The sequence below is a fragment of the Canis aureus genome, chromosome 4 (assembly GCF_053574225.1).
Source record: "Canis aureus isolate CA01 chromosome 4, VMU_Caureus_v.1.0, whole genome shotgun sequence".
NCBI classification, from domain to species: domain Eukaryota; kingdom Metazoa; phylum Chordata; class Mammalia; order Carnivora; family Canidae; genus Canis; species Canis aureus.
The window spans coordinates 61304153-61330145 of NC_135614.1; the positions used below are offsets into that span (position 1 = coordinate 61304153).

Here is a 25993-nt window from a genome sequence, read left to right on the forward strand (position 1 = left end):
ACTACAACAGGCAGGAAACAAATGAGGCAGCTCACCAAATATACACATTAAAGCAAATCTCAAAGTTGGAAGGGCTCCTATAGGTCATTTAGACGGGTGGGTCCCAGTGTGTTTGATTTCAAAAGTTTATAAAAGTTCAAAATAAACAGCAACAACCAAAAAGGAGGGCAAACATACAGGATCCCTGGGTGGCTCAGTGGTTTAGCACATGCCTTTGGCTCAGGGCATGGTCCTGGAGTCCAGGGATCAAATCCCACATCATTCTCCCTGCATGGAGCCTGCTTCTGTCTCTGCCTCTCTGTGTTTCTCATGAATAAATAAAGAAAACCTTAAAAAAAAGAGGACAAACATAAAAATGTCAGTTTTTAACTTTGACAAATAAGGATACAAACAAAAGAACAAAACAATCATCTACCATTGGCACCCTTTTACAAAAAAGGGCACTGTAGGGGCACCTGGGTGGTTCAGCCGGTTAAGCGTCTGCCTTTAGCTCAGGTCATGCTTCCAGGACCCTGGGATCTAGCTCCATGTCCAACTCTCTGCTCACTGGGGAGCCTGCTTCTCCCTCTCCCTATGATGCTCCCCCTGCTTATGCTTCCTCTCTGTCAAATAAATAAATAAGATCTTTTTTAAGAGGGAGGACACTTTAATGACATGTGTAGGAAGATAAAACTCAGATAAAGTCTCAGAATAAAGTACAAATTGAAATTAAATAAATGAAGAAAATATGCACTATACTGCTCTTATTTTTCTAATATCTTTATGGAAAACTGCTAGACTTGCCCCTGTCCATACACAAAGCTTTGGGAATCCTTAATCTACTCCCTTCCATGCACACCCCAACCCCCTTCCCCCATTCCATCTCCTACACTGGAGCAATTCTATCCTCACCACATCAAAAAATCGCCTTAAATGTATATCCCACCCAGTGTGGGGAACTCCTCAAGCTGTGGAATCCGTTAAATTTTGGAGTCTGTGGTAGAAAATCAGCAGAATTGTAGCTATCTCTGGGAACCTCAAGATGCTTATGCTTGGCCTTTTTTTTTTTTTTTTTTTTTTGTAACTAGAATCTAACAGAGAATTTTAAGTACGCCAACCGTGCTTTAGAGTCGCTAAACGAAAATTTAGAGTCACTAAATAGTGCTGGTTTGGGAGTCAGGCAATCTTGAGTTTTGGTAGACCACAACTTCATTCTAGCGACACCTGGGTGGCTCAGGGGGGTGGTCCTGGCGTCCTGGGGTCGCGTCCCACATCCGGCTCCCTGTCGGGTGCACCTGCTTCTCCCTCTGCCTGGGTCTCTCTCTGCCTTTCTCCGTGTCTCTCATGAATGAATAAATAAAATCTTAAAAAAAAAAAAAAAAAACCCGCTTCATTCTAAAGCTTAGGGGATCTGTTTTCACATTCAACACATTTGGATTAGAGCTTTATGAATACAAGTATTTAAATCGGAATTAGAATAAAACGCAAGAATTTTAGGGAAGGTAACTCTCAGGATGCAAGTCGTCACTAATTATTGGATCAGCTCTCCAGGCTGCAGTTGTCTATATTTTTCTCCCATTTCCGTTTGAATGAACTCATTTTGAGAGATTCCGGTTGCATTTTTACAACTGAGGTTTGATTCATTCATCGGGGGTTCATTCCTATTGCAGGTGAACGCTTTTACCAGGCCGTTTTCTCAGGTCAAATTTTGTAAACCAAAATGCGGTCAAGATTTGATTTTTTAATCAATCTTCAGTTAAAAGAAGAATTACTGTGTAAAGGCCAACAATAACATGAACATTGACTGTCTTAAACGTTATCAATCATATTTTGCAATAGTTATTTCCACCTTATGTCTTTTCTTTTTGGGTCGACACCGCAGTTTTCGGTATGACCGAGGTATGACTATGGAGCTTTCGAGGCGAGGGGGGTGGGAATAACTTCTTTGTGCGGTTTCTTTTTTTTTTTTTTTTCCAGAGTTGTAAATTTTATTCTCTGTTGACTCATCGGCCTCTCAAATTATGAATCAGGTGTTGGTTCTTTCCCAACCGGGGACCGAGTGTATCCGTGGAACAACAGCACAGAGAGGTAAGATAATTCCTGCTTTCCCGCTCCCCCCCCCCCCCGTAAAACGAGATTCCCCGGCACTCCGTACAGCGCGGGCTCCTAATTCCTAGAGGCCAACCGGCTAGAGCCTCTGCTACTCTCGGGAGCCGCGGCCAGAGCCAGGCCGGTGAGGGGTGAGGGGTGAGGGCGGCCTTCCTCTCCCAGGCCACCAGAGGCCAGAGCCGCCCGCAAAACAGAAGTGGGCGGGACCAGGCCGGCCTGAAAGATCAAAGGTTAAAAAAGAGAATCAAACAAAGAGCAAATGTCAAAACCCAACTCCCAAGGAAGGCAGGAGTTCCCATCTTCCACGAAAAATGAAGGCGACTCCTCCCTAACACGCTCTCGAGGCCCAGGGCCGCGCGCCGACTCCCGCAGACCCGGAGGGCCCAGACGCGACTAACAGGTAGCAGGACCGGAAGTGGAAGTGAGCCCCGGGCGGCGGGGGGGCGGGGGGGCGGGGGGGGGGGGAAGCCACCGCACGCCTGCGCAATCAGCAGGGCTGCAGGACGCATGCGTGGCTGGGCGGTGACGGGGTGACGCTCGGAGCGTGGGCCGCGACTCTCACGGATCCGGTTCCGCCCTCCCTCTCGCTGTCGACCCTCCGGGGCTAGCGCCCGAGATCCCTTTCCCAGCGTGCTCTGCGCCGTGAAGAAGCGGCTCCCGGGGACTGGGGGCATTTTGTGTTGGCTGGAGCCGGAGTAACAAGATGGCGGCGTCGGCGGAGTGACAGGGGTCCCTCCGGGCGGGAGCCGGCGGCGCTGGTGGCAGCGGTATCGCCGCCCTACACCACCGCGCCCCTTTTCCAGCCCGCGACGTCGCCGTGAAAGCGAGCCAGCGGCGGCCGCCCAGAAACAAGTGGCCCAGTCTGGTAACCGCGAGGACCCCCTTAACAAGCCGCGGCCCCTGACTGAGCGGCGGCGATCAGGTTCCCCTCGGCCGGTTCCGGGCCCCGTAACGCCTTGAAAGAGCCCACGTTGTCCGTTTCCTGCCGCCCTCCGCCGCAGCCTCGTTCCGCGGACGAGCCCCAGAGGCCTCCGTGCTCCCCTCAGAGGTGTCGGGGCTCGGCCCCAGGCTCCATCTTCGTCTCTCAGGATGGCGAGCAGCAGCGGCTCCAAGGCCGAATTCATTGTCGGAGGGAAATACAAACTGGTACGGAAGATCGGGTCTGGCTCCTTCGGGGACATTTACCTGGCGATCAACATTACCAACGGCGAGGTAATCACCCGGGGTGGGGTTCACGGCCACGCCGCGCCAGGCCTCCCCCGCGCCGGCCCCCGTAGCGCCCGGGCCTTTGCCCACCACACACGCACCTCCTGGGGAGGGGAGCCCGGGAGAGGGAGCCAGCCTTCCTGGCTTAGGAGCCTCCCCCGCTCCCTCTCCCTAAAAGGCAAGGAACCCGGTAGGAAGCGCGGGGAGAACCTGTGAAGTTTCCCAGCTTGTTAAAAACGTTCTTTAATCGAACTTTTTTAAGCCGTCGTGTAAAGCGAAAACGGCGACGTCGTATTTCTCTGATGCCCATGTCCGGTCCCCCCCCCCTTCTCCCCCCAGTGGATTTATTATGTCGGGGGTTCTTGCTTTCCATCGTCAGTTTCCTTCTAAACCTCTCATTACGTTTTCTGGATGAATCATTTTCTGCACCTTCGAGGACGTGCCGATTTCGTCACGACCCCCTGAAGAGGCCTTTGAGGCCGGTTGCCTCGTTTTATAATCACAAAGGGAGCTTTCTCTTGTGAGGCTCTCGCTTCACCTTCTAGTCTCGAGTGGGAGCTTGGCTCGATGTCTCCCCCTCCTCTCCCAAGTGACATTGAATCCTCAGGGATGTTGATGCCATCCTCCCCTCTCTCCCCTGCAGGAAGTGGCAGTGAAGCTAGAATCTCAGAAGGCCAGGCATCCCCAGTTGCTGTACGAGAGCAAACTCTATAAGATTCTTCAAGGTGGGGTGGGCATCCCCCACATACGGTAAGAACCCGTCAGCAAACGGGCGGTCGCACCGAGGGAAGGACGGCATGGGGGAGACGGGCAGAGGCGAGCAGTAGCACCAGCGGCATCCGGGCCTTCCTGTCTGAGTTACCTGGGTTTACGGCCGAGAACCGTAAGACGCCACAGTCACCGAGATTTTTTAGTTTGCCAACTTCCTTTAGAATTTGTTTGTTGCACTCTGCTCCGTTTAGCTGCCGTCATTCCTCTCGAGGCTTTCACTTGCAGTTAAGTATGCGGGTCATCTTTGATCCCTACGCTGCAGGGTTGTCTGCTGCTTTCGGTACGTCGGCACCTCTGATGTTATTAGGTTTATCCAGTGGAGTGGATTTGAAGGTGCCAAGTGACCGGGTTCGGCCAGTTCGGGTTGCTATTGGAGCTGGCTTGGGAAATGGCTGCTCTTTTGTTGTGTTTTTGTTCCAACATGTCTTCCTCCTCCGCTTAGAAAATGGCGGAACGACGTGACTCAACCGCATATTCCTGCCCTTTGCTATGCTTGAGTTCATAAGTTATTCTTCCCTGGTTCCCCGTTTAGCAGCCCCGAGTGGATTAAACCTTTGAAAAGCCAGGAATAAAGGTGCGGGCGGCCATGGGGTTCAAGGAAGGAGATGGCATAATGACAGTATGTGATCTCTGCACCAGATGGGATGTGAAATGGTTAAATTGTACTATGCAAAATTCCTCATAGCCCCTTTAAAAGTGTTAATTATTCTTTCATGAAGGGGGGCGTTTGCTACATTTCAGCTTGTGTACTAAATTTTCATGAGTAATGGCAAAGGCAGTTAGAGCACTGCTGTGTTGAAATTGACTCAAATCAGTTGCATTAGAAATAAAGATTAACCACGGAACCACAGTGTGGTAAGTAACTTTAACCTGTTGAGTTACTTGGCCAGTAACTCCTCACAACAGGGAAATTGTGGCCTTTTGGAGGGATGGGATATTGGTGAAGGCAAACAGTAATAGGATAAAAGATGACCAGATACAGACATTGGGGTTTTTTTGAATGGTTCACTTTAAAGGTTATTTTGACTTTGAGATTAAGGAGTATCTTCCTCGAATAGAGGCTAAAGCGTAGTTTAAAGCCAAGCCACTGGAGGGTATTATGCTGAGTGAAGTAAGTCAGTCGGAGAAGGACAAACATATGTTCTCATTCATTTGGGGAATATAAATAATAGTGACAGGGAATATAAGGGAAGGGAGAAGAAATGTGTGGGAAATATCAGAAAGGGAGACAGAACGTAAAGACTGCTAACTCTGGGAAACGAACTAGGGGTGGTAGAAGGGGAGGAGGGCGGGGGGTGGGAGTGAATGGGTGACGGGCACTGGGTGTTATTCTGTATGTTAGTAAATTGAACACCAATAAAAAATAAATTAAAAAAAAAATAAAGCCAAGCCATTTTTCAACAGTCAAAAATAACATTTGTAAAAAAAGAACCAGAGACAGTTAAGTGGAGTGATTGTTACTCTAATCTCTTTGTATTCCAGTTTATATTTCTTAAAACCTTGAATTTAAGAACTGGATTGCATACATTAATTCAGATGTGGAAACTGCCAATGTAATACTATCCTTAAATCTCCAGTGGTGATATGCATTTTTATTTTTAATGGAGAAATTGAATGACAAGATGTTGTATTGGTTGTTAGTGATAAATTATTTAGAAAAAAACATTCAGGTTTATTTTGTAATGTAGATGAATGTGAAATCCAGGATTTGAAATCCAGGATAATGGGAGATTTTAAATGATTCCGGTTCTTCACCTCCCCCTCCCTCCCAAAACCTGTTGTATGGGAAAATAAATGTTATTCTGGAAGAATGGAAGAAAACTTTTTAAAGAATGAAAATATTAAAATATCTAGCTTTTTAGTTCCCTCAAAATAAAGTCAGTTGCGTTAGCCAAAAAATTAAAACTCCCTTCCTTTTGCCTTTAAACGTATCTCTCCACCCCTGACCCCTGCTGATTTGCTTTCCATCATTTTGGTTTTCCCTAGAATTACACATAAATGCAATCGTAGAGTATGAGGTCATTTGTGTCTGACTTCTCTCAGCATAATGCTCTTGAGATTCATCCATGTTGAGAGATTTTAGACATTTCACAAATCGGGTTGAATTTAATGTACAAAATAATTTTCAGAAAGCAGTAAGCATCTGGCATTTTCAGTGCTAAACCCTTTTATCTGATAGCTTTTATTTAAAGACAGTGCTGATACAGACCAATAAGAACCATAGTTAATATACTAAATAAGCACATGAATAAATGAAATTAACTTGTGAGCAAAATAGTAGGCATCTGTTACAAGATGCTGAGTACAGAGAGTTGTAGTTATAAACTGTGGGTGGAGCTAGAGAGATTAACCTGGCTTTCACATTAGCGCTTCCTGGGAGAGGAGATGGGATTTCAGGCTTTGGCTCTAAGGAAGAAAGCTTGGTTGAACTGGTTGGGGAGGGCATCCAAGAATACAATGTGGCTTCTGGGAGTAGTCTCTAATGCAGAAGGTAGTAATTGGATGAGGGTGGGGAAAGAGTAAATTTGTTTTGGAAGTGGTAGTCTGGTACATAGAAACAATAGTGGTTCATTGGTTGTAAAGTGTGAGAGAACTTTTTCTGCTGCAGTGAAAAGGATAAGAAAGATTTACATCAAGTGTTCTTTATTTGATGGGAGTGTCTGTCATCCCATCCCTTCTGTTCCCTACTATTTCCACATCTATATATAGCATGTACATAAATATTTATTTGGTAAGTACTGAATTAAATTGACTTTATCGAGATTAAATGAAGCAGTCTGTATTAACCATTGTTTTAGCTGGATATAAATATAAAATTTTAGATTTGTGGTCCCTGGCTTGCTCCATCAATAGAGCATATATGATTCTTGATCTCAGGGTTGTGAGTTCAAGCCCCATGTGGGGTATAGAGCTTACTTTTAAAAAGCAATTTGGATTTTGCTACAGTCCCACTTAACTCATCTTCCCTGCACCCCATAACTGCTTGAATTTATAGTAAGATACTTTGGGATATCCTAAAACAAGAGCTGAAAATGATCTAGCCCACATAGCCAACCTGACTAATCTTTACTTGGTAAGATTATGCAAAAACATAGTATTCAGTGTAAAGAGCAGAATGAGGGTGGTGTTCTGTCTCCGTTTAAGAAACTAAGGTCATTCTTTAGTTAAGGAACTGAAATCATTAACTCCTGGAAGTTCATTAAAACATACTGTATTTCTGCTACAACCTTCTCTTTCTTTGAAGGTACTCAATTTGAATTGAATTAACGTGATCCCTAAAGAAGCATTTATGATACCAAGCTTTAGATCTGTCCTTACCAATGTGATCTTGGGTCAGTCAGTCATTTGATCTCTTTGGGCCTATCAGTTTTCTCATCTAGGAAATAAAGAGGATTTTACCAAGTTAGTAATTTTCTAATTCTTTTGGAATAGCAAAGAATACAGAAGAGAAAAGTTTAGGGTTTCCTACTCTTCTGGAACAAGTTTCTTTATACTGAGCTTTTGGGTAGAGTTTCATTTGCATAGAGTTCCCTACTTGAATAAGTCACTGGCCTAGTTGATCTCAATCTAGCTCTGAAGTTTTAAGACTTTTTGGATGATGGTAGCTAGAAAGCATTTCATCACAGCTTCATGTTAGGTCTGAATCCTACCTTTGGGTCTTATTTTAGTACAGAGACCCCGCTAAGGACTCCTAAAAATGCCATCTGCATCAGATGACCTGTCAATTATCATTTAGAAGGAAGTAAGTTAGTGAAATATATATTATTCATGAGAGATACACAGAGAGGCAGAGACATAAGGCAGAGGGAGGAGAAGCAGGCTCCATGCAGGGAGCCTGATGGGGGACTCCATCCCTGGACTCCGGGATCATGCCCTGAGCCACCCAGACGTCCCTGGAATACATTTTAATAGGAATAAAATAAAGGTGATGGCGGGGGCATGGGAGAATTGGTTCCTTGTCTTCAACCACTTTTTTTTTGCCCTCTCTGATTGTCAAGTATTAAAGAAGATATTATAAGGTACAAGTTAATCCTTACTCTTCAATGTTGAAAACAGCTTAAATTTTAATCTTAGCTTTTTGGCACTGAGCATATACCTTGCAAATAAGTTCTAATGCTGTTATCAGAGAACAAAGATGACGTCTACACCAGATATGTCTTTATTTGTTACAGATCACTGGGTGCATGAGCAATGTGATTTTTTTTTTAACTCAGTAACTGAATCCACAATATACTAAAGGTGTTCTATATTGGCTTATAATGGATTTCTAGTTATGAAATAATGTAATGATGCTTAAATAGCATTTGTGAACTAAATGAAACCTGAGAGGTACAGCCTAATATCTCATAAATTAGACTGCAGTCTCTGAAGGGTTACCAGACTTATACTATGCCTCCTTCACTTAATGGAATTTGGCCTCATTCAGAGAAAGAGAAAAAGTCTTCTATAAATGTAAGCAACTTATTGTTTGTATTATTTAACTAGATTCATGTGGTTTTTTAATTACTGTTTTTTAAGATTTATCCATTAATTGTAGAGAGAGTGCGAACATATGAGCATGCAGGCACATAAGCCGGGGAGGGGCAGAGGGAGAGGGAGAGAATCCCATACTGACTCCCCACTGAGCCAGAAGCCCAATGCCAGTGTGAGGCTCAATCTTACAACCCCAAAACCTTGACGCAAGCTGAAAGTAAGACTCAGACACCTAATCCACTGAGCCACCCAGCCACACACACTCCCCTTAATAGTTGTCAAAATTTAGGTGAATACCTAGTTAAAATGATAGGTTTTGTTACTGTTTTTGTTTCCAAAACCATTTCAATTGGCTCTTGAAATTTAAATGACCAGTAGTCACAGAACAGGACTAATGAATTTTTTTTTTTTTAAAGCTTTTATTTATTGGGCAGCCTGGGTGGCTCAGTGGTTTAGTGCTGCCTTCAGCCCAGGGTGTGATCCTGGAGATAGAGTCCCACATTGGGCTCCTTGCAGGGAGCCTGCTTCTCCCTCTGCCTGTGTCTCTGCGCCTCTCTCTCTCTCTCTCTCTCTCTGTGTGTGTGTCTTCCATGAATAAATAAATAAAATCTTTAAAAATTTTATTTATTTATTCATGAGAAGCAGAGACATTGAGGGAGAAGCAGGCTCCACAGGGAGCCTGATACAGGACTAGAACCCAGGATCTGGGGATCACAACCTGAGGCAAAGGCAGACGCTCAACCACTGAGGCACCTAGGTGTCCCAACTAATACATATTATAGTGGTTTTTTAATTTTTATTTACTTAAAGAGTTTATTTATTTATTAACGATAGACACGGGGTGGGGAGGGGGCAGAGGCAGAAGGAGAAGCAGGCTCCATGCAGGGAACCTGACGCAGGACTTGCTCCCGGGATCATGCCCTGGACCAAAGGCAGGCGCTAAACCGCTGGGCCATCCAGGGATTCCCCCTTATTTTTATTTTTTAAAAGATTTTATTTGTTTCTTTGACACAGAAAGAATACAAGCAGAGGGAGCAGCAGGCAGTGGGAGAGGGAGAAACGTGGGCTCCATCCCAGGACCCCAGAATCATGACTTGAACTGAAGGCAGATGCTCAACCCACTGAGCCACCCAGGCACCTCTATGATTTTGGATAGTTTTTTGTGTTTTGTTTTTTTGAATGAGATGAATATATGTAGTGAAATGTATAGCATTTCACGTGCCATCAAATGAGTTTTGACAAATGCATACATTGGTATAGCCCACACTCCCTACTGAGATAAAGAATATCTGATTTTTGGAATACTGTTAATCCTTGCTAAGCTGCATTTTGTGGCAAGATAGCTTTTTTTTTAATCTTGGTCTTCTGGATCATATTTACATATTTTTTCTGGATATGATGATTTGTCCATACACAAAACTATAGGTTAATAATGTTTGATCACCATGCAATAGACTATACAAGTTGCCTAATAATCAAGGTAGGGTGCTGAACACTGAATGGCAATTGAGACCTTTGCCTTATTCTCCTTTGAAGAACTAGTATACTGCTTTTTCCTTTTCTGAAAGTCCTCAGTGGGATAGGTTTTAATGGGGACTTTGGAAGTATTGTACAAAAAGATTTAGCTGGAGAGTGCATTCTGATCCTCCATGTAAAAGGAAATGGAAAGAGCATTATATGAGAGCCAGGAGTTAGAGATCCATGTGCGATGTCATCTAGATTTCAACCTAGAATGAATTCTGTAATTTGTAATACCAGCTTTCATTTATAAAAGGGAATTTGTATAAATGAGGTCCTAGAAGGGTTTTTTATATATATATATATATATATATATATATATATAATGCATTATATAAATTGATGAGATCAGGGGTGCTTGGGTGGTTCAGTCTGTTAAGCATCTGCCTTAAGCTCACATCATGATCTTAGGGTCCTGGGATTCAGCCATGCACGGGGCTCTGCTTAGTGAGTCAGCTTCTCCTTCTCGCTCTGTGCTCTATCTCCCTCTCTCGCTCTCTCCCTCTCTTAAATAAGGTCTTTAAAAAAAAATAACAATAAATTGATGAGATTGGGCACCTGAGTGGTTCAGTGGTTGATCATCCGCCTTTGCCTTGGGTCATGGCCCTGGGGTCATGGGATTGGTTGACTATAGTGTGGCTAAACAGTCCTTTTTCCATCTATGTGCAAGAAGAAAAAGTAGACTCGACCATTATTCAGACATTGCACAAGATTGTATTTAACCGTCAAAACAATCCTGTAATTTGGGGTTTCATATAATGTGTGAGAGTCAGAGTGGCTAATTTGCCTAAACTCACATAGCTAATGTGTTGTTTATTTACATGAGAGAGAGCTTGGAGTGGTAGGTGAGGGAGAGAGAGAAGAGCAGCAGAGGGAGAAGCAAGCTCCCTGCTGAGCAGAGAGCCTGACCTGGCATCATGACCTGTGCCTAAGGCAGATGCTTAACTGACTGAGCCACCACCCCAGGCAACCCTGCTCTTACAGTAAAGATCTGACTGCTTTTTCATACTATTCCAGTGGTTCCTAAACTTTGCTGCACATTGGAATAACACGGAGAAGTTTTAAAAACTTGACACTTGAGAGACACCTGGGTGGCTCAGAGGTAGGGCACCTACCTTTGGCCCAGGGTGTGATCCTGGAGTCCCAGGATCAAGTCCCTCATCGGGCTCCCTGCATGGAGCTTGCTTCTCTTTCTGCCTGCGTCTCTGCCCGTCTCTCTCTCTCTCTTATGAATAAGTAAATAAAATCTTAAAAAAAAAAAAATTGACACTTGGCTCTTGGCTCCTAACCTTATGTATTTTGATTTACTTGGTTTGGAGGATGCCTTAGGCATCAAGGGTTAATAAAAGCTCCCTACGTGATTCTGTTGTGCAGCAGAGTTTAGGAATCCTTTTACTGTGCCATATTTCAAGGTTATTATTGTTCTTTGCTGCCCACACCCACCAACTCCCATCTTTTCCTACTATAATTTGATAAGCCTGGTTTCTTATTTCCTCCTGTGAATTGGGAGGTTAATTCAGGAAATCCTGTACCAGGAAACATGGCCCTGGAAAGTACACTGTAATCCCATACAATCAAATGCTTTGATTTCTGAAAAGTATCTGACACCAATATTTGAAACCATTTTCATACTCACATATCCCAGATGCATTCCTATAAGAAAGCATTCTAGAAATTCCTTGGGGGAAAGAACCATGTCTTGCTGATGTATTTCTCAGCATAGCATTCTAGAAATTCCTTGGGGGAAAGAACCATGTCTTGCTGATGTATTTCTCAGCATAGTGTCAGCTAAAAAGCCACTAATGTTTCATAATAGGGAAATTCTACTTTAATTTATGTGCATTTATTTATTTATTTATTTATTTATTTATTTAAATATTTCTTTTTCTGATTTTAGAGAGCCAGCAACCAGGGGAGGGGCAGAGAGGAGAGAGGATCTCAGGCAGACTCTGCTTAGCTCTGACTCTGCTTAGCTCGGAGAGCAGCATGGGGCTCCAGCTTATGACCTGAGGGGAAGCAAAGAGTTGGGTGCTTAACTGACTGTGCCATCCAGGTGCCCCATCTGTGTGCATTTACTTCTTTAATGGAACCCTGTAGAGAGTTTGGCTTCTGCACATTTATAGAACTTTGGGGGAGTACCTGATGCATGCATGGTTCCTAATGAGAATATTTATCATCTCTATAGTACTTAGTATTTAAGTATTCAGCTGAACTCACTAGCTGGCAGCCAATTTACAAATGACAATGTGATTGTGCTAGTTTCCTTTAGCTTTAAATGCTGGTGTAAAAATACTACCTTATCGTTAAATGCTAATGTCCATTTCACAGTGAAGGCTTGCTATTGTGGACTTTTACCAGCTTAATTATCTATTAGCATCTGTTAGTATCTATTGGTGTTGGCCTTTGGAATTTCGTTTGATTCTAGTTCAGCAACATCAGGAAGTTGAGACTTTTGTACTGGCGGGTTTTTTAATTTTTATTTTTTTTAAGGGAGACAAGATGATGACAGCAGCTATGCATATACCATATTCATCATCCATATGTTTCATTTGTGCCATCATTAAGTGTATAGTGGAGAGGTATGCACATTAACCTGAAATTGAAGTTATCCTGTGTTTCAACTCATCTGGAAGCTGCTCTAAGTATTTACCTATTAAATTTGCCTACACTAAAAAAAAAATAAAAATAAAAATAAAATAAATAAATAAAATTGCCTACACTGTCAAACTGTTCTGTCCTTGAGATGACTTTTACGGAAAGGGAAGTATGAGATCCACTAATAAACTGCATTGTTAGGAAATAATAGAATGAAATATTTGTAAGTTTTAAGTTTCAAATTTTCCAAGTCTTAGTTACATTAGAAGTGTGCAATGTAATACGTTATTCTTGGTAACAGCTAAAATAATGAAATTCTTCTAAGGAGACTAGAATTTATATTTTTACATAAATACCATTCTTTTCCATTCCTTTACTGTGCAATTCATTATGTATTTGGGTTAGATTTTCTTTTTTTTTTTTTTTTTTTTTTTTTTTTGGGTTAGATTTTCTTCTTGGCTGTTGTCACTTGGTTAAAATTTTTTTTTTTTTTTTTAATTTATTTGAGGGGGTCCTTTTGGGGAGAGGCAGAAAGAGAGTCTCAAGCAGGACTAAGCAGAGCCTGATGCAGGGCTCAAGCCCATGACCCTGAGATCACTACGTGAGCCAAAAGCAAGAGTCAGCCACCCAAGCACCCCTTGATTAAAATTATTCTTATCACCTGCTGAAATCCTTGTGTTCCAACTTTTGAACCTCCATAATATTAATACTTTGTATCTCTCTTAAAGAACAGAGTAAAAAAACAAAACAGAGAACAATAATGTTAGCTTCTACTCTCAAATGAAAGCTCAGACTTTCAAAAGTGTCTTAGGGACTAATATACTTCACAGCACCTCCTAGAGTACTTTCTCGAGGATAAGCAACTTTTTTTTCATTCAGTCAGCAAACCTATATGAGCCCCTATTATGTGCCAGGCATAAAGTACTGGGCACATTTCAGTGAACAGGAAAAAAATTCCTGAGACTTCAATTCTTTTTGAGCATATGCCATGCACCTGGCATATAGTGTGAATTTATCTCTCTTGCTAAAAATTAGGAGGAAACATGTATAGATCTCCAGACAGTGTGAGGACATGTTTCCTTATCAAAGGGATGGGGTGGTATCCTGAGTATGAGCCCCAAACAGTACCCTGAATCATGTAGAAACTACCTTGATTGATCAGGTGAGCAGGACCCCATTATGGTTCCCTGTGAATCATACTTAGCATTTCTCAGACATAAAAACCATGCATGATTATTACTTACAGAGCTTGTTAAAGGTTCCCATAGTGCTTAATCTGCAGTTTCAGGCACACAGTAGGTTCATTAAGTATTGAATCAGATTGGAGAAACAGATTTCGGGAAAGTATTTTTTTTAAATATTTAATTTTAGTAATCTCTGTGCCAACATGGGGTTTGAACTCAAAACCTTGAGATTAAGAATCTGACACTCTCCTGACTGAGCCAGCCAGATAACATCTAGAAAAAGCTTCTTTTTTTTTTTTTTTTTTTTTTACAGCTTTAAGGAGATAATGACATACATAAATCATCTAATTAAAATGTACAATTTAGGACACCTGGTGGCTCAGTTGGCTAAGCATCTGCCTTGGACTCAGTCATAATCCCAGGATCCTGGGATTGAGTCCCACATCGGGCCCCCTGCTCAGAGGCACCTGGGAGTCTGCTTCTCCCTCTTCCTCTCTGCCTCTGCCCCCTAATGAGTGTGCTCACTCTCTCAAATAAATACAGTCTTTTTTTTTTAAGATTTTCATTTATATATTTATTTATTTGAGACACAGAGATGAAGAGAGAGGCAGAGACACAGGCAGAGGAAGAAGCAGGCTCCATGCAGGAGCCTGATGTGGGACTCGATCCCAGGTCTCCAGGATCAGGCCCTGGGCTGAAGGCGGCGCTAAACCGTTGAGCCACCCAGGCTGCCCATAAATACAGTCTTTAAAAAAAAAAAAATGACAAAATGTACCATTCATTGGTTTTTAATGTAGGTGCAGAGTTCTGTGCCTGTCACCATAATCTGATAATGGAATATTTTTATTATCCCAGAAACTGGAACATTAACAACCACTATCCATATCCTACCAACTCTAAAACAGCCACTAATCAACTTTCTGTTGCTATTTAGAAAAGATTGAAGCCTTTATAATTGGTATTATGAAAGCTATAGATTATATTGTCCATTTCTCTACCTGCTGTCTGTTCAGTAACACCACTACCAAATGTTAGAGCAGTGACAAAAATTGACAAAAACAGATTTTTTGTGATCTTTGAAATATAATTATGGGTAGTATGACAAGAATGATAACCATTTTACTGGGAATCAAGAAAAAAATTAGAGTAAGATATTAGAGAGAAGCTAGGTTTTCAACAAGTTAACTGGTAAACAAGTAAATAAGATGTTGTTTCACTGTGTCCCAACCATGCTGTTTCATCAGAAAAGCTTTCCTTCGTGACTCTCTAAAAGATAAATTAGGTTGCCATAATTTGGGCCCCCTCAGCACTGGTCTCTCCTTTATCACTTGTATTTTTTTTTAAGTAGGCTCCATGCCCATTGTTGGAGCCCAGTGCAGCACTTGAATTTGGGACCCTGGGATCTGGAGCTGAGATCAGGAGTTGGCCGCTTAACCAGCTGAGCCACCTAGGTGCCCCAATCATGTATTATTTGCAGGCACACGCACTGCTCTAAGCTATGAAAGCAGGAATTATTTAGTTTTTTGTTAGGTACCATAAATATTGAATAGGTCAATCAATGATAGGTTTAGTACTGGATAGTGATATGCCTATATATAAAGTACATTTTTTTGGTTTTGTGGTTTTATAATTTTTTATAAATGTTAGGGAACATTTATGCATCTTTGTATAAATGCAAAGGCAAAGGGCAAGGAACAGGGCAAGTTATAGTGTTCAGTATTTCATGTAATTAATTTCAAACTTAAACATTACAGCATTAATTCAAGGGTATATTGTGACCAAAGGATTAGTAGTAGCAGTTTTGTAGGATTAGAATGAAGAAGGAAAACAAATTATCTTAGTAGATAGTGATATTGCTAAATAAAACATGTTTGATGTTCAGTTGGACTGTGGTCTCTTTACCTTAAAAATTAGTTTTTGGGGAAAAAAACTAGTTTTTGGGGGTGGGTGGGTGAAATAAGTGAGGGGGAGTAAAGAGTACACTTAGTATGATGAGCATTGAGCAATATATAAAATAGTTTTGAATCACTATATTGTACACCTGAACCTAATACAACAGTGTATGTTAACTAACTGGAATTAAAATGAAAAACTTAATAAATTTTAAAAAATGGCTTCAAAGAAGGGATTCTTAACCTGGTAGGCCCGTGTCCCACTTTACCCTCCCAAGAGGGAGGGGATAAGGAAAAAATAAATTTTTTAAGGGTTTATTTATTTATTTGACAGCATAAGCAGGGTTGCTGCGGGACCTATAGGCAGAGGTAGAGGGAAAAGCAGGCTGCCCACCGAGTAGAGATCCTGAGAGTGGGACTAGATCCCAAGGTCCTGGGATCATGACCTGATGGAAGGTGTAAGGTTAACAAACCAAGCCACCCAGGCGCCCCTACATCTTTTACTTTCATGAACTTCTAACTGAATCTAGTAAGATGGTCCCAGATTTAGAATGGTTCAACTTAACGGTTTTTAGGCTTACGATGCTGTGAAAGTGGCATGCATTCAGTAGAAACCATACTTTGAATTTTGATCTTTTCCCAGGCTAGCAATATGTGGTATTACACTTGTGATGTTGCTGGGCAGCAGCAGGGAGGCAGCTTCCAGTCAGTCAGGTCATCACGAGGTTTCACAACTGGTACATTTACAGCCATTTTACACCATATAACTGTTCTCTTTTTCCCTTTCAGTACTGTATTTAATAAATTACATGAAATATTGAACACTATATTATAAAATAGGCTTTGTGTTAGATGATTTTGCCCATCTGTAGTCTAATTTAATTGTTTTAAGTACGTTTAAAGTAGGCTGGGCTAAGTAATCGTGTTCAGTACATTGCGTATATTTAAATGCATTTTTGACTTAGGATATTTTCAACTTAGGATGGGTTTAGCAGCATATAACCCCCATGGTAAATTGAGGAAAAATTGTATTTCTATTACAAATGTAGGCACAAAATCTCCCACTAGTTTTAGCAGTACCTATGGCTTTGTTGCCAATAGAAGTCACAGATACTTCCATAACACTATTGTTGCAGGTATCTCAGAATATTGTTTACACTCATCATTACTTCATAATTATAGTACTAACTAGATCTACTCTTACGCCTCATTAATAAAGATCATGTACTTTACTGTATCAAAATTAAGTAGTCTTAGTGTGGCTGAATTTCCTTGTAATTGTTTTCCTAATAATGGTATGTATTTTATTTTCTGCATTTAAAATATTCTGAGAGGGAATCTATAGGCTTTATCAGACTACCAAAGATGGGAGATCTGTGGCACCAGAACGATTTAGAAATGTTGGTGTAGGAGTTATTCCACCTCCACTCCCCAGCTTGTTGAGACAAGTTCTTTGTTGCCTTTGTGGCTAAATACATTTAATGCAAAGTTGGTCACTCATTTAGTAGGTATCCAATATTTATTTTCTTTTCCCTTCCTATCATTATTTAAGTCTCAGTTACTTCCATATTTGCTAATGCCCTCTTCCAGCATATGACATTGTAAAGGTGGGAAAATCAGCCAGTTAAAAAAGGTTGAACAGTTCAAAGAAAGAATTAAAAGTGAATTAAGTTTGAATTAATATATTTAAGTTTTTAGTATCATCACATTATCAGAATTATTACTTTGATTGCTATCCCTACAGGTAAAACTGTGGTTCTTTTCTCAGTTACTTCATGTCTAAAGCAGTTGTCAGTATGAAGAAATCAGTCTAATAAGTATTTATGGTTATAGTTCTAGGTATTCCATAGTGTGTCTGTTTATTAAACCTGATCCTCCACTTCCTTACAGTAGCCAGATAGCATTGAAGGTCTTTTCTTTAGTGAAAATGCCCTGAACCTCAAACCATTTTGGAAGTATTTCTGCAAGTTAAAAATCCAAAGGACTGTGGATAAAAAATTGTGTGTTACCTTTTAAAATCTGAATATTTTATTTTGCTTAAAAAAAAATTTTTTTTTTAAGTAGACTCCATGCCCAACCCAGATCCCAGTGAGGGCTTGAACTCATGACCCTGAGATCAAGACCTGAGCTGAGATCAAGAGTTGAATGCATAACCGATTGAGCCACCCTTGTGGCCTTGAATTGTATTTTAAATGTGAAGTTGTAAGAGAAGGAAATAGATTGGTGCTCTTAAATTTTCATGGCAGGAGAAACCAAACTTGGGTCGTTAAATTCTCGGTGTCCTGTAAAATAGAGGGCACAAATCTAAGGAGCAATTATGAGCAAGGAAGCTTAAGGAGCTTGAGAGTTAACACAGCAATCTTATTTATCAAGAATTAATAGAAAATTAAGAAGTAACCCACACTTAGTCCTGTGTGTAGTTCTCTTTCAAAAGGGCTGTAATGAGTGCCATTAATAAGATGGAGCTTAGTAAGTACTGACAGTTTTAGGTTAGAAGTTACAGTGTCAAAGACTAAAGTTCTTAAGATGGCTGTAGATTCTAGAAGTAATCAAATGAATGCAGTACCAGAAGGACTTGAGACTCAAGTATTTAAATTGAGAATAGAGGGGTTTTGGTGTGGTTAAGAGTGTCCTGTTAGGATGCCTGGGTGGCTCAGCGGTTGAGCGTCTGCCTTTGGCTCAGGACCGGGATTGAGTCTCACATCGGGCTTCCTACATGGAGCCTGCTTCTCCCTCTGCCTATGTCTCTGCCTCTCTCTCTCTCTCTCTCTCTTGTGTGTCTCATGAATAAATTTTTTTTTTAAGAGTGTCCTGTTAAAGTCTGGTAATTTAGGAGTTGGGTGGGAGAGGGAGAGTGTGGATCAGCTAGATTATATTAGATCAGAACTAGATCAGATCTTATTTTCTACCCTTATAAAAAGGAACATCAAGATTGGATGATGATCGGTTAGAAAAAAACCCAAGTTTGACAGACTGTGTCTTGAGAATGGAGATGCTGTTATAGCACTGATTCAGCGCTCCTGCTTTTTAGTTATTCAGTGAAGACTTTGACATTAATGACTTAAAGATGGGAAGATAAGTGGCATAGGAAGAGACATGTACCTGTTAAGAAAATTACTTGTAAACTTTTATAATTACTTGGCTAATTTGAATCAAAGATGAGTAAATGCTTCCTGATATTTTTATACTTGTAGTACAGAGTGTTTTTGTATTCCTTGTTTTGTTTTCCTCATGTGCCTAATCAAGCACTCACTAGCCTGTTAGAGCCTCTACTCTGGCTTTTCATTCTTTAATTTAGCAAATGTTACTGAGCATTTCCTGTGGGTAAGGCATTGTGCCCGAGGCTGGGAATACAGAGTTGTAAACAAGACAAATACTGTGGCCACCTATGCTGTGTTAGTCAGGATTCTTCAGAGAAACAGAACCAATGGATTATATATAGATAAACAGAAGGAGATTTATTATGAGGCATTGGCTTAACACCTATGGAAGCAAAGAAGTACCACAATTTGAGGTGTGTAAGCTGGAGGCTTAGACAAACCAGTGGTGTAGCTTTGGTCCCAAGCCTGAAGGCCTGAGAACCCTAAGCATGGATGACTGAAGAAAGAAGATGGATGTCCCAGCTCTAGCAGAGTCAATTTTCCCTTCCCCTGCTTTTTAGTTTTGTTCTATTCAAGCCCTCCACTTTGGGGAAACTGATCTTCTTTACCTAGTCTATCATTCACATGCTAATCTTGATTCAAATGCTAATATCTGGAGACCTCTTCACAGGCACCTCAAGCTATCCCAGTATACCTTAACCCAGTCAGTGTGATGCGTAAGATTAACCATCACACCTATCAAACTGACAGTCTGAGGGGAAGGCCTGCGTTAAACAAGTCTTCTCTTATTGTCCTAGTCATAGAGATGGAACATATTAGAGTGCTTTAATCTGAATTGCATACTTATTATTTGAGAGAGAGTGAGTAACAGCACAAGCTGAGGGAGATCCCCGGGACCCTGAGATCTTGATCTAAGCACAAGGCAGACGCTTAACTGACTGAGCCACCCAGGTGCCCTAAACTGCATACTTAGGATAATTATACTAGTTTAGTTTTGGGGAGTCCTTAGGTCTCATAAGCAGTATTTAAGATACTTCAGTCATTTTACTTGTTTTCTAAGATTTTTTTTATTTTCATAAACAGATTTCTGAAAGAAACCTCTAGCTTTAAATCTCTAACTATAACACTTTTTAAATAAGATTTATTTATTTATTTATTTACAGATTTTATTTATTCATGAGAATCCCAGAGAGGCAAAGACAACACACGGGCAGAGGGAGAAGCAGGCTCCATGCAGGGAGCCTGACGGTGGGACTCGACCCCAGGTTTCCAGGATCAGGCCCTGGACTGAAGGCGGCACTAAACCGCTGAGCCACTCGGGCTGCCCAAGATTGATTGATTGATTGATTGACTGATTGATTTGGGGGGGAGGTAATCTCAAGCGGACTGCACTGAGCACGGAGCCCTAAGTAGGGCTCTGAGATCACGACCTGAGCCAAAACCAAGAGCCAAAACCAAGAGTCGGCCACTCAAGTGACTGTGCCATTTAGGCACCCCTCCAGCTCTAACCTTTTAATTGATCACCGTGTCATTGTCTTTCCTCCCACTTCCCGATTTCTACATTGCATATTGATGTCAAGGCTAATCTTAAAATGTTGATTTAATTATGTGATTTTGTGGTCCAGTTATTTATAGAATTTAAAGCTCTTTAGCATAGCTTTCAAGAGTCTATAATAGAGCCCTGAATTATAAGCCACCTTAAATTTACTCTTAGAGGAGCCTGGGGTTTATTTTTGTCCCTGCCTAGTATGCCTTTACTATCTCCCTATCAAAATAGGGAGGTTTGTTTGTCCCTTTGTCAGCATCTGACTGGTAACAGACCATTTCACAAGACTTCTTTGACAAATGTAAATACTGTTGATCTTTTGGTTTCTTGAATTCTTTTAGCACTTTTTGTTGGCCTAATGACTCGTGCATGTATTGTCTAACATTTCTGTTTTTTATGTGTCTTAATTTTTTAACAAGGTTTAGTTTGGAATATGGGTTTAGAGGAAGGGAAATGAGAACAAAGAAGTGAACCTTGCCTTCTCTTAGCATCTTCTTCAGACCTTAAGATAGCTTTCTAATGCTCTAGATAATGATGGTTACATAAATTCAAACTCATTCTTCAACCTACTACTTCCTTGATAGGTCAGGCAACACTAGGTCTGAAAGCATTGATTTATAACAAGTAAATGGAAAATGAGATGCACTTTTAAAAAATTTTTTATTTATTTATGATAGTCACAGAGAGAGAGAGAGAGAGAGGCAGAGACATGGGCAGAGGGAGAAGCAGGCTCCATGCACTGGGAGCCCGACGTGGGATTCGATCCCAGGTCTCTAGGATCGCGCCCTGGGCCAAAGGCAGGCGCTAAACCGCTGCACCACCCAGGGATCCCTGAGATGCACTTTTTTTTAAAGTTTCATCTGTTAAGTTACTTGATTTTTCTGCATGTTTTGAAACTTAGTAAGAATAAGGTCCAGGACGCCTGGTTGGGCTCCTGCTTTCGGCTCAGGTTGTGATACCGGGATCTGGGATCGAGTCCCTCATCGGGCTCCCTGCAAGGAGCCTGCTTCTCCCTCTGCCTCTCTCTGTCTGTGTCTCTCATGAATAAATAAATACATCTTAAAAAAAATTAAGATCCAAATCAAACCAGAGTTCTTTCTTTAATCATAGATATTTGAGTAACTACATTGTGCAATCACTTTATCATGGTATACTTACTAGCAACAAATACCATACTCAACATAAAAAAGGTCTAAAGATAATATTGGAGTTTTTTTGGTTGGTTTCAGATTGTCTACAAACTTAAATGATCGCAGAGAATCAGATTAATGCTTGCTCATTAGCCAGATTCTGTGAAGACAATTTCAAACAAACAGTAAGGTCTATCCTACTAGATATAAAGACAGGAACACCACAGAGTGACAGAGCCCTGGATATTGTATTGTCAAGGGATTTGATAGGGTTATGGGAATTCTGTGAAGTGGGGGACCAGTGTGGAACAGGCTACTTAAGATTTATTTGGTGTCTGGGTATTAAGACTTTGAGGTTAAAGCAGAGTTAGAAGCTCGTTTAGAATAGAAGTGGAGGGATCCCTGTGGGGCACAGCCATTTAGCGCCTACCTTTGGCCCAGGGTGCGATCCTGGAGACCCGGGATCGAATCCCACGTCTGGCTCCCGGTGCATGGAGCCTGCTTCTCCCTCTGCCTATGTCTCTGCCTCTGTGTGTGTGTGTGTGTGTGACTATCATAAATAAATAAAAACAAAAAACAAACAAACAAAAGAATAGAAGTGGAAAACATGGAGGTGAGGGTAGAAAACTGGATAAGTAGTAGACTGTTCCTGGCTCCTGATCTGTGTGTACTAATGTCTGGATGAGTTAGAGAGGTAGAAATCACAGATGGGGAGAGTGAGGTGTTAACTTTAGAGAAATAGCTATATATTCCTTGAGACCAAAAGGAAGTAGGAAAGATAGAAACACCTGTCGCTTAGATTTAAGGAGTTTTGGTGTCAGTCTCTATACAGCAGGAAAACCTAATTTAGAAATGCATGGTTTTTCTGTGGAGAAAAGTGCTTTTGCAACATTTCCATTTTCTTTCTTTTCTTTTCTTTTCTTTTCTTTTCTTTTCTTTTCTTTTCTTTTCTTTTCTTTTCTTTTCTTTTCTTTTCTTTCGAAGATTTTATTTATTTATTCATGAGAGACAGAGAGAGAGAGGCCGAGACACAGGCAGGGGGAGAAGAAGCAGGCTCTATGCAGGGAGCCTGACCTGGGACTCTGATCCTGGGTCTCCAGGATCAGGCCCTGGGCTGAAGCGGTGCTAAATCGCTGAGCCATCCGGGCTGCCCAACATTTCTATCTTAGCTGCCTTTTATGGACTATTTAATCTTTTTGACATTGAGAATAGCAGATGTCTTAACACACTTATACAAGTAGGGAGGAAGATGCCCAATAACTTGATTCTTTTATTTAGTGTGTTTCTGAAATTCATTTAATTCCTTCCAGTTTCTAATTATTATTATTATTTTTTATTTTTTATTTATTTATGATAGTCACACAGAGAGAGAGAGAGAGGCAGAGACATAGGCAGAGGGAGAAGCAGGCTCCATGCACCAGGAGCCCGACGTGGGATTCGATCCCGGGTCTCCAGGATCGCGCCCTGGGCCAAAGGCAGGCGCCAAACCGCTGCGCCACCCAGGGATCCCCCTTCCAGTTTCTAATTATTATGGGAGTATTGTGTTAAAGGCCTACTTTGCAGGTGACTTCTCAGAAAATGCTTCATGAAATCCTGTGTAATTGCATGAAGATAGGAAATACAAATTTGTGCCTTGTACATTTCAGGTTTGTATTTGGGTTAGATAGATGGTTGTAAAATTTTCTCAAATGTTGTAGTTTTCTTAGTGAGACATCCAATGGAAATTTGTCCATGTAGAGATGACATATGGCCTGAGGAGAATTGGTTTTTGCTTTCCCTTTTCACCTTTGACTTTGTGCCGCCTTCTCACTTCTTTAGCTCTTTCTGGATTTGGTGTTCTTGTATAGAACATTTCTTTTTCTTTAAAACCTAGATAAATAAGATGTATATTAAAAATCTATAACTTTTAGTATTGATATAAACTTTTAATATTGGTATTTATAATGGCAAAGACTGATTTTGAAGTTTTGACAGCTGGTAGCACAGATTTGCCTCTGCAGTTAAGAGGAAAAATAAACAGGAAAAAGGAAAGAATTTCTATTACCTATTCACTTGGTTCATCATTTGCCTTTTAATATTATTATTTATTGATGTATTTATCCATCCCTTCTGTGCCTACCTCCAGCCCCAGAAACCCACCACTGTGAGTCTTTCTTTCAAGTAAATGTTTGAATGAATGTGAAGGGTGTTGAATTCCTATATGGAAAACAAAGGCTGGAAGAGGGAAAATAACAGCTTTGTATACAGTTTAGGTACAGTAAGTTCTAGACTAACTCTGCCATTGGCATTTCTGTTGCTTAGGGTAGTGGGCAAGATCTCTGAAAGATTAAGTAGAAACTTAAAAAAAAAAAAGAACTTTTCCCATCAGGCTACTTTTTTCTGCAAAATTTGGGTGTGAAAATTGATTCCTTTTTGTGTGTTTGGTAGCAATTATTTATCATGTTTGCAAAGTAATTCTCAAGAACAGTTGGAACAGAAATATAGGAAGGAGTGTGAATTTTTTTAGATTTATTTATTAACTTTAGAGAGACAAAATGAGCACCAGTGAGAGGGCGCAAAGGGAGAAGGAGGGAGAATCTGAAGCACACTCCACGCTGAATGTGGAGCCTGAAGCGGGCTTCTAACACTGAGACCAGGACCTGAGCTGAAACCAAGAGTCTGATGCTTAACTGTGCCACCCAGATATGCTGTATGTGAACTTTTTATACTAGTTCCTTTTTGATCTTTTATCTCATAACATGATTCTAGGGGGCGTATTCCTTGTGTCTGAATATGGAACCCACCTATGTGGTAGTTAAGTTTGCATTTCCTGGAAAAATGCCAGTTTTTAACACCACATACTCTAATTTTTTTAAAGATTTTATTTATTTGAGGGAAAAGGAAAGTAGACTCCTGCTGTGCAGGGAGCCAAATGCAGGACTCTGTCCCAGGACCCCAAGATCATGACCTGAGCCAAAGTCTCAGCTGCTTAACCAACTGCTCACCCAGGCACCCCACATACATTTAAATTTAATCTTGATTTTTTTTTTAAATAACTGGCTTATCAATGAAACAACATATTAAAGCAAAGTTTAAAAAATAGCAATAAACAGTTTCCCATTAGACTAATGATTTGTTAATGATATTGCCACAGATTTTTGTATAGCCATTTTCCCTCTTGTGAACATTTTTAAAACAAACTTGTCAAAAAGTGGTAAATCTTGGTATCAGTTTTTATTGAAGTTAAAAAGAAATTACTCCAGTCTGGCTTTTAAAGTAACTTTTTCTTTAAAAAAGTTTTTTTTGTTGTTGGCCAATTTTCTTTTCAAGTAGAATCTAGATAAACTTGAAATTCATTTTATTTATTTGTTTGTTTGTTTTTAAAGATTTTATTTATTTATTCATGAGAGATAGAGGCAGAGACCTTGGCTGAGGGAGAGGCAGGCTCCATGCAGTCCCGATGTGGGACTCAATTCAGAACTCCAGGATCACCATCTGAGCCAAAGGCACATGCTCAACCTCTGAGCCACCCAAGTTTGAAATTTAAATGGTAGTGCTGGGCAGCCCTGGTGGTGCAGTGGTTTAGCGCCGCCTGCCGCCCAGGGTGTGATCCTGGAGACCTGGGATCGAGTCCCACGTCAGGCTTCTTGCTTCTCCCTCTGCCTGTGTCTGCCTCTCTCTCTCTCTGTATGTCTCTCATGAATAAATAAATAAAATCTTTAAAATAAATAAACAGTAGTGCTTATATTTAGGAAAATGCCCTTACCAGAAAAACTTAAAATCATTATAGTAATTCCCAGTCCTTGGAATCTCTAAAATGTAGCTATTTCTTGAGTTTGGGGAGGACAGTGTATTTACCCATAGTAATAAAGCATTGGATAATTAAAACAGGGCTCCAGTTAAAAGCACATGTATGGGCAGCCTCGGTGGCGCAGCAGTTTAGCGCGCCGCCTGCAGCCCAGGGCGTGATCCTGGAGACCCTGGATGAGTCCCACATCGGGCTCTCTGTATGGAGCCTGCTTCTCTCTGTCTCTCTCTGCATCTCTATGAATAAATAAATAAAAATCTTAAAAAAAAAAAAAGCACATGTTATCTTTGTGGTAATACTTGTTATTTTCTGTAATCTAAGCAAAAATGTGACTCCTTTTTTTAAAAAAGTAATTATTGATTCATATAACTTGTGATGGGACAGGAGTTAAAAGGGATCTTCGCTTTGTAAGGCTGGTATAGTGTCCATTTCTTCAGTTAGGAAGTAGCATCAGCTAACATTAAGGAACTTGCCAAAGATCATGGGAATCAGTGACAGATGGATATAGAATTCACATGCTCTGGTAAGAGGAGCATTAAGGTCACTGTGCAAGTTCTGTCTTAATACAGTGGGGCCACTTAACAGAAGAAACTCTACTTACCCTTATTTTGGGTTGAGCAGTGTAGTCAGTCAGTGGACTCACCATCTGAATAGAGGAAAACTTAACCATAAATGAAACCTAACTGGGAATATCTGGCTGGT

General features: G+C 41.0%; 1 protein-coding gene across 10 annotated transcripts in view; it reads left to right on the plus strand.

Annotated features, from left to right (window-relative positions):
- The first annotated feature begins 2648 nt into the window (after positions 1 to 2648).
- CSNK1A1 (casein kinase 1 alpha 1) overlaps positions 2649 to 25993 on the plus strand; it is a 50240-nt gene continuing 26895 nt past the window's right edge. For 5 of the 10 annotated variants that reach the window (XR_013378463.1, XR_013378462.1, XM_077895940.1 and 2 more), the window contains exons 1-2: positions 2649 to 3300; positions 3938 to 4044. Coding sequence is in view for 7 of the 10 variants with exons in the window: in XM_077895940.1 (XP_077752066.1) it covers positions 3178 to 3300; positions 3938 to 4044 (230 nt within the window). In the remaining 3 variants the exon portion in view is untranslated. The remainder of the gene's footprint in view (positions 3301 to 3937; positions 4045 to 25993) is intronic. The other 5 variants (XM_077895946.1, XM_077895942.1, XM_077895941.1 and 2 more) reach the window with 4 other exon arrangements.